The sequence below is a fragment of the Drosophila subobscura genome, chromosome J (assembly GCF_008121235.1).
Source record: "Drosophila subobscura isolate 14011-0131.10 chromosome J, UCBerk_Dsub_1.0, whole genome shotgun sequence".
NCBI classification, from domain to species: Eukaryota; Metazoa; Arthropoda; class Insecta; order Diptera; family Drosophilidae; genus Drosophila; species Drosophila subobscura.
In genome coordinates, this window is record NC_048532.1 from 16,402,787 (window position 1) to 16,412,219 (window position 9,433).

Here is a 9,433-nt window from a genome sequence, read left to right on the forward strand (position 1 = left end):
ACGAGTGTGACAAGCACTGAAATGCTTCTTCGGTATATTTGTGATGGTCTGACGGTATATTTTCGTCGATAACTCCGCGGTCACACTGCCAGCACACACAGAAAATATATTTTCAGGGGTAAAAAAAATTGAAAATTTTATATTTTCAACACACAATCCCTTTGAATTCGCTGTCGAAAGTGTAATTTAGACGGGAACATTCAGGATGAGCGCACCGAGCAATAAAATGTCGGCAACGGATCAGATGCGGGCGATGCTGGACCAGTTGATGGGCACCACCCGAAACGGGGACGAGCGACAGCTGAAGTTTTCGGACACACGCGTCTGCAAGTCGTTCCTGCTGGACTGCTGCCCCCACGACATACTGGCATCCACACGCATGGATCTCGGTGAGTGTCCCAAAGTGCATGATCTGGCTTTTCGTGCAGATTACGAGAGTGCGGCCAAGTCGCGTGACTTCTACTACGACATCGAGGCCATGGAGCATCTGCAGGCGTTCATTGCGGACTGCGACAGACGCACAGACTCGGCCAAGCAGCGGCTAAAGGAGACGCAGGAGGAGCTGACCGCTGAGGTGGCCGAGAAGGCCAATGCCGTCCACGCCCTGGCCGAGGAGATTGGCAAGAAGCTGGCCAAAGCCGAGGCCCTGGGCGAGGCCGGTGAGGTGGAGGACAGCATGGAGCTGATGAAGGAGATCGACGAGCTGCGCAGCAAGAAGATCAAGGCCGAGCACGAGTACCGCACCTCAATGCCCGCCTCCACCTACCAGCAGCAGAAGCTGCGCGTCTGCGAGGTCTGCTCCGCCTACCTGGGCATCCACGACAACGACATCCGGCTGGCGGACCACTTTGGTGGTAAGTTGCACCTGGGCTTCCTCACCATTCGGGAGAAGCTGATCGAGCTGGAGAAGACCGCTGCCCCGCGCAAGGTGGAGCTGAAGCGCACGGGTAAGATACCAGATCGTGACGAGGAGGGCCGAGGCGGCAGAAATCGCTACTTTGTAGGTGGCCGAGAGCTGGACCGACGTTCCCGCGTGCATCGCTCACGTTCCAGGGAGCGTCAGCGCCAGCGAGAGTCGGAGCGCGGCGACCGGGACCGAGAGCGCGGCAACAGCAGCAGCAATGGCAAGGCCGAGGGCAGCACTGAGCGTTCCACCAAGGACGCTCCAGAGGGACCAGATCGAGGCAGTGGCGGCGGTGGACAGCGCGGCGGACGCGACAACGATCGCATCAATCGCAACAATGACGGCCGCGATCATCGTGATCGAGAGCGCGATGGACGACGGGACAGGGATCGTCACATGCGCAACGATCGTGGACGCTTTGGTGGTGGCGGCGGTGGAGGAGGAGGCGGCGGCGGCGATCGCAGGGATGACCGGCGTCGTTCTCGTTCTAGAGATCGATCGCCGCGTGGCGAGAGGCGCAACTACAATCATTTCGCTGGCAACAATCACAACAACAATCATGGCAGCAGCAGCAACAACAATCACCACAACAACAACAACAACAGAAGGCGATCCTACTCGAGGGAACGCTACCGCCGTTAGGAGAGGTTCCCCCACCCTGCGCACGTACGTAGCAATAATCCGAAAACAGAAACAGCAAAAAAAAAACAGTCACTACAATCTGAAACTAAGAGAAAAACTCTGAACTAAATAGCAACAAATACCACAAAATATTGAATTAACGAAGAGCCAGCTCATCCAGAACAGACGTGTGGGAACGATGAACTTTACATATTTGTATATTGTTAATAATCTCTTATTTTTGATCTTAGTCTCGCAACCCCTTAAGACCGAATAAAGCCTAAGATCTGTTAACCGCAAAACCCCCAAAATCCAATCCAAAATGAATATATAAAAACGAATCCCGACCGAAAGCGAGAGAGAAGCATACATATGAATGAGATTTGATAGTCCCCTCGATCCCTCGTTGAGAGAGGTTTTTGGTATGTAGAGAAAAACCCCAAATGTAGAAGAACCACCCCCCTCCAACCTACCCCCCAGAAGAACGAAGAAAACAGTGTTGCCAATTGTAGTATATTAGAATATTTGATGTTGTCTGTAGAATCACATATAGAACTGGGAGAGAAGAGCTCCGTGAACTGTCCGAACTGCCAAGTGAGAAAGCCATTCATTAAATTGAACTAAAAATGTTACTGATAGGATAAAGCATATATAAATATTTATGAATAGCTGTAATGGAGGGAGCTTTTTATATACCAGTTGGTAACACTGTAAGAACCAACCCATTCGACTCGTATTATACTCGTAATATTCCCCCAGCTCTTAGCTCTCTATTCCTAACTCTCTTTATTGATTCCTACCGAGGTGAATCGCTGTACGAGCTTTCTGGGGTAAGCCTCAACCATATATAAACAACAACAAAACACTCTTTTTCTCTATCTGTAATTCTTCTCTACTTGAAGTTCCAACAATTTTGCAGCCCACACTCAGCGTTTCTTTTGGGTACGTATTGAGTAAATGAAAATATCCAGCAGAAGTACGTCCCACGTCTAGCATTAACGTTAGTGTTGTCTTGGCAGATATATTTATCCTCGTTCGTTCGTACATAGTTAATATAATCAATCCAGATAATCCAATACGATAGCTTTGGGTACGTATCTACTCCGGCCGTTAAGCGTGAGAAAGGAAGGGTTTCTCCCTTGTGTTCTGTATTTCGTTTCGTTTTCCGTTGGGTACGTATTAACGTTAGAGAAGCAATTATATATATTGATATATGATAAAGATCTAGAAGATCGCAGCTCTGTGTGGTACGTATGTATACTGTATAATATTTATATACAAAAATACTCAACCGTAAGCAGACAGACAGCAGTCTATGTAGGGGTTATCGTATCGGAGTTGCAGTTCCCAACGTACGTATTCCCTTCACTCTACTCTCATATTCTCTCTCAACCGAAAACCAAAACAAAACAACAAAAAACTAAGAAAAACCCAAATGAAAATATGTATTCTTTTTACTATAAACTCTCGTAGCGGTTTAGAGGAGTTTTTTAACATACAATAATCACGAATTTCTCTCTGGTCTGCACTGATCTGATCTGCTCTGCAAAATGCCAGCCATCCGTGAGTATTCGGGTCGTCAACTACACAACAGAAACTAAAAACAAAAAACTACAATAACTATAATATAATATAGCAAACAATATAATCAATATACAAATATCCAATTATTGTTCGGCCTGGGTCTGGGCTTTTCTGCTAACGTTTTCGTTCGTTCCGTTTCTTTCGACAGCCAAGGATTTGTAGTGGGATTATTGTGAAAGAGGGAGCTACAATATGTATGTATGTATAACTAATATATATCCCATAACTCTTCGAGTACCGGGTATAAAAAGAGAGAGATTGTTTGTGTTTTCGCCTAATTTATCAGTGGGTAAGAATTTATCAATTAATGACAACAAAAAAATTCGCTAACTCCATTTTCTATCTGATCTGTCTTATACATTTGTCTATTACTTATTACCCCAATCCAATGCCTATTATTTTTATCTACTCTTAAGTGAAATATACACACACACAATTACACCACACACACACACAATCTTAAGTTATTCACACAAAACACACATTCAACGTCAAATCTATATTAACTTTTATCTTTATGAATCTAAGTGGATTGTAATAAAATTGCACTGGAATTATAGTGATACCATCGGAGTTTTATTTTAGCTTGCAAATGCAGTGGGAACTGATGCCTTCTAGGAACCTGCGTGAGAACATGAAAGACAGCCAAATACCGTGTTGAGATAAGCTACAGAAAGACTGAGTCTTAATCCGAGGGATTTACCCTCTTTTGGGTGCTTACCTGCACACTCTTGAGATCTACTGTGTACTCTAGGTAGGGAACATCCGTCATAAAGGTGTGTTGAGCTATAAAATGTGACAAGATTAACATCGGCTTGATGTTTCGAGTGCGTTTTGCCATACGTCTAGGAGAAGTTTGCATGTCTGAGCAAAGTGCAAACTTCATTTGGAATCAGATCTACTTGGATGTTAGCTCAGGACATTTTCTTGTAGCGCTAGAAAATGTATAAAAATCCTCTAAATAATTTATCCATTCCGCCATTAATTAGTTTAGTCCCCGAACTAATCGCAACATATATTTGTAGCCCGTTTCACACTCCGTTGAGCTCCCACATCTGCAAATACCCCCCGAGGAAAAAAAACACATGCGACAAGGCAGAATTTTGTTTCTTCCATGAGAAGGCTTCTCGGTGTTGTTTGTATTTTAAATATTGCTGTTTCGGTCTGAAAGGGCTTTTGCTTTTCAGGTTGGTGTTGTTGTTGTTGTTGTTGTTTTTTGTATATATCTTTTACGTTTTTTTGATTTGTTTTGTTTTTGTTTTCTTGTTTCTGCTTAATTTTGAGTTTTCCAAAAGAGAATTTCTGTACAATTTGTGTTTGTCTTTTCGTTTATGTATAGATATATATACGATACGTATTTAAAATTAGGTCTTCATTCTTGTATGTTTAACAATTTCAATTGGCCCGAAAGATAGATAAATATTTCTTTTACAATTTTAAAGCGTTTTCGAGTAACCGCCAAAAAAGTGTCTGGATTGTTTGTAGACATTTTTGGGTGGTTTCTGGGTTGTTCTCTGTACTGTTGTTGATGTTGTCTTGTGGATTGGAAAACCTTCTCAAATGCTCCCAACGCTTCTCCACTTTGTACATCCTTGGTTCAAGATCTTGTGTCTCGTGTCTTGACTCTCCTAACTCCTAACTCAAAACAGTCGTTGCGGACGGGGGGGCTTGGGGGTTGTGTGGGGCGTCCGGCTATAACTCTCAGTTACACACTATTACTATAATGCATGGAAATCTAGGAAATTGAATTTGCTCTTGATGATCATCAACATGAATGGACTTTAGAAACTAATTTAATTTAATTACTATTTTTACAACAATTCATTTCGTTTAAATGTTTAAGTTTAATTGTATTTTGTTGTTGGTTAAAAATTTTGAACTATTTGATTGGATTTAACTTGATATAAAATCGATCATCGATCTACACTTTAGAATTTACATTTAAATATTGCTGTTCGGTTTTTCTTCTGTTTAATTTGTGTTGGTTTTACTCTCTCCAGTATTCGATGGGTACAAAATTATGCTCTCTCTCCAGGACGACGCATTATCGCTTATATAATAGATCTACTACGACAATATATAGAAAGTGTATCCTCTGTCTCTGTGTATGGTATAGTAGGGTATGGTCTGTGGTCTGTGGTTTGTGGTTTCTGGTTTTAACATTTTTCTTTTCAACTCTTACGGGAATCTCTTACGAACTAACTTAGCTACTGATTTGATTTTATACTTGAATTTGTATTCTGCTTTTGTATAGTACAATTAGTTGTTGATTTTAGTGCTTAAAATTAGACATTGAATTTGGCATTTATTGCGCACGCTGCTCCACTCTTCACAATAATTAACATATGATCTTTCCCATAGAATTGATTATTTACAAACGATTTGTTATGCTGAATATTACGTTTGAAGACCACTTTTAAAGGCTGTATGATGTGGGGGGAGTGGGGTATGCAAATAAAATTAAAGGAGAATTAAAATAGTTGCCTAGGTAAATGAGTTCCCAAAGCTTTTGAAACTTGTTTAAATGCTGGACTAGCTATTCAGAACAAAAGGTGAAATAATCGAATTAAAGATTTACAAAAAATTAAAGTTAAAAGAAATAGACTAAATTATGTTGATAAAAGTGCTAAGATTGGCAGCTTTTTTGATGGATTAAAGTGTTGTAAGGCAAAGAGTAGAATAATTACTAAAATATATAAGATAGAAAGGGGGTGGGGGAGTGGTTGTGTGTGTGTAAACTTATCTTAAGTATCTAAATGTATACGCGTCGTTGAACAAAATGTTGAAATCGAGTTAGATATGAGAGATAAACAGATAGACAGATAGATAAAGAGAGAGAGAGAGAGAGAGAGGACTACTAAGAGCTAGATTCACAGGAAACTGATGGACTGATGGAACATCTCATCACAAAAGTGTGTGTGCGTGTGTGTTTGTGTGTGTGTATGGATGAGTGTGTTGTGTAGTGTTCTTGTTGATTGATTGATTTGATTGCTGTTGTTGTTGATGTTGCTGTCGGTTATGTTGTTGTTTGTTTGTTGTTTCAGTCCTTTGAGTGAATCGGTATCACATATTTATGTCCATACGGACTTTTGTACTTAATGCCACAATCACGATAGAATTTATCCGGTATACCTAAGTTACATAAATACAATTTGCCACAATTGTTCGTTGATGAAGGGGTTGCTGGTTTGGCAGAAGCTGCCACTGCTGCTGCCACAGCTGCTGCTGCTGCTGCAGCCGAAGATGTGCTCGGTAGGGGCGTTGGTGTAGCTGCAGCCGACGATGAAGATGAAGCTGTAGCTGCTGCTGCTGCTGCTGTTGATATGCCATTCAATGGTAGTATAGGTAGTATAGAGTATTTGATAGCCACATCATTAATACCACACGGTGGCGGATCTATGGCAAGCACTGAGGCGCTGCAGAGACAAAGATAGTAACCAATAAGATTGTAGATCGTATCTCCCACCCTTAAGACTATTTACCGATTCAACCTGAGCCAATTCTTGATTGCATCCGATAGAGTAGCGGTGTTAGTCGATAATATCACAAGATCTGGCGTGGGCAAAGCTGCAAACAAACACAGGAAAGGGTTTTTGTACGTTTAAATTAAGATTTTATTAGTGCTTACCATCCACGGCATGGACTATGACATTGTCAGTGGCCTTAAATAAGGCAATCTCCACGCTTTGGCCCACCAGCTGCGCCTGCTCCACATACAGCAACACGGTCAGGCCATGAGAGGCCAGCTGTCGACCCGTTGCGGCTCCAATGTTAATTGTTCTGCAGAAAGACGGATTAATGCTTTGATATTTGGGGGGCTGCTCCCTTTGCTCACCTCATATTCTTGACGCCATCACAGATGATGGCTATCTTGGGCCACTGATGATTATTGGCCGGCGTCAGGCGTCTAGCACCGCCCAGCAGTGTGATGGCCAGGTCGCTGGCACCGCGCGCCAATATATCAATCTGACGCTGCAACGACAATCCCGACTTCTCGGCACACAGCTCAATCTTGCTGCGCACAAAGGCCGGTATGGTTGGTATGATCAGCCCGTCGTCAGTCACAAAGTCCTTGCTGCCATCAAAAATGCTCTCGATCTGTCGCAGCTGAAGTGGCTTGCTGGCCAGAATGTTCTCGTCGTGCCGATACTTTTGCTCCGGCTGATGATGATGATGATGCTTCACGGGTTGACGCGCCGCATCGGGCCGCGTCGACTCGATGTTCTCCCAAATGGCCTGCTTATCGAACAGCGCCAGATTACCCTCAAAATCGAACTCTTCCTGCAGCAGTGGATCATCCGCTTCGCTGCCAAATGTCTGCCGCATGCTGCTCTCACGTCGCACTCTATTTCGTTTATTCTTGCCATTGCCATTGCCGTTTCCATTTCCATTCCCGTTGCCATTTCCATTGCTATTGGTGTAAGAGCCGTTTCCGTTGCCATTGCCATTTCCATTTCTTCTGCCGTTGCCATTGCCGTAGCTGGAAGCTGCCTGCGGCTGTTTGTAGTATCCATCGCCGTTGCTGATGATATCGATGGGCCTGCTGCTGGCTGCCGCCGCTGCTGCCTCGCCACTGCCACTGCTACCGTCCGCACTGCTGCTGCAGTAGCTCTCCCGATTGTTCCCAATGTAGACGGCTGCAACAGCGGCCCCGAGCTTCACCTCCACCTTGGGCGGTATCATGTTGCCAAAGAATGCCGCCACACTATTCGGAGTCGTCGACATTTGCTGCTGCTGCTGCTGCTGCTGAGCGCTGGGCGCACGCGAGTTCTGCGGCGTTCTGTGGGGGAATGCCAAGAGAATTTCAAGATTAAAGTAAAGCAAAGCTAATGGAAAATAGCCCAGGCTTATCGTGTAGACTACACTACACTACAGAAGCCTGGGATCATTTATAAATTAAGAGCGTAAATAGAGGGCACAAATGAGGAAACAAAAATGGGAATAAATCGTACCTCCTTGTACCATTGAGTCCATTCGCCTCCATGAGCTTTAGTTGGTGCATTTTATCGCTAAGCGTCGAAGTAGCTGCATTGCCAGCACCATTTCCACCGCCTTCTCCTCGTCCATAGCCATTCGCCTTGCCCCTGGATGACAGTGGCAGATCCTGTTCTTGCTGCTGCTGCTGCAACTGAAGTTGTTGTTGCTGCTGCTGCAACTGCTGCTGCTTGCCGAGAATATTGGAAAAGTGCGGCAACTTGACGGGCGTGGGCTTGTTCATCACCGTGGGCGTCGAGTGCGTTTCCACATCCTGATTGACCGGCTCGATGAGGTTGATGCTCCGTATGTCCGTGCACTTGAGCACCACCTCGGCGTTCTGCTTGCGCAACGGGACGCCATTGCGGAAGGCGCGCACGATGGTTATTTCCTCCGCGGATATTTGCTTGATCAGACCCTGGAAGACGCCCAAGACTTCGTCGCACGTAATGGACACCGCACAGCCGATCCAATCTTGATCTGTCAGACCCATGAAATAAGCTGTTTTTGTTGTAGTTGCTGTTGTAAGGCAATCGCGAAGCAATCGGTGGAGCTTTTGGGTTTTGGAAATTTCTCGTGTGCCTGCGTCTGCAGTTTTCAATATATGTATTTGGATTTTTTTCGAGGCTTTCTTTTTCGAGCCGTAGTTGTTGTTGTTTCGTTTCTTAATACGCAATTTCGCTCGCACTCACTCACTCACACAAACACGCACACCAACTACGCACCACGCCGACCCTGCGCTTCTTCTTCTCGTGGACAGGCCGTTGCTTTTCAAGTCCTTGCGGGTTACACACACAATTCAATTGGCAATTTTTCTTTTGGTTGTTGTGATGCTTCCTGCCGTACAAATGACCTCGATATTTTGATTAGGTTTTCTTTAAATGCACCCCACTCTCTCGCTAAACTTATTAGATTTTTGTTTCTTTTAGATTTTCACTACATTGGTGTGGCTGTTTTTCGGAAGTGACGGAAATACCAAGTTGCGAATATACTAACGAAATACCAATGAATTTTTGCGAATTTTTGGGACTCTACTACAATATGTTTATCTCGCTCACACTGCCTGGCTGATTTGATCTCACCGAATCGAATGATCGACTTGTCTATCGTCTGATGGAATATTCTGGAACATTCTGTTGCTCACGTTGCTTCACTTGACTCTAAAATTATGTGTGTTGAAAAAAGACAGCAACTGAAAAATAAAAAGTTACGAAGGCCCAGTCAGAGCACCGACAATAATAAATTATAATGTCGCTCATTTAAATAATGAAAATAATTTACTAGAGCTTGTCCTGCATGTAACATAGCAGTAGGCTATCAGTGGGTAGTACTTTCACTACCTACGAATTA

General features: G+C 43.9%; 2 protein-coding genes across 2 annotated transcripts; one reads left to right on the top strand and one right to left on the bottom strand.

Annotated features, from left to right (window-relative positions):
• Positions 1 to 74: 74 nt before the first annotated feature.
• Positions 75 to 1,829, top strand: LOC117895456 (putative RNA-binding protein Luc7-like 1). The gene has a single exon (XM_034803128.1). The coding sequence runs from the start codon at positions 206 to 208 to the stop codon at positions 1,544 to 1,546; it is 1,341 nt and encodes a 446-aa protein (XP_034659019.1). The 5' UTR covers positions 75 to 205; the 3' UTR covers positions 1,547 to 1,829.
• A 2,614-nt stretch (positions 1,830 to 4,443) lies between these two features.
• Positions 4,444 to 9,039, bottom strand: LOC117895454 (enhancer of mRNA-decapping protein 3). Its single transcript, XM_034803126.1, has 5 exons — positions 8,062 to 9,039; positions 6,945 to 7,889; positions 6,738 to 6,889; positions 6,592 to 6,676; positions 4,444 to 6,525 (listed from the first exon to the last, which is right to left on the bottom strand). Exons 1-5 carry the CDS (start codon positions 8,574 to 8,576, stop codon positions 6,150 to 6,152), a joined length of 2,073 nt encoding a protein of 690 aa, XP_034659017.1. The 5' UTR covers positions 8,577 to 9,039; the 3' UTR covers positions 4,444 to 6,149.
• Between the last annotated feature and the right edge of the window lie 394 nt (positions 9,040 to 9,433).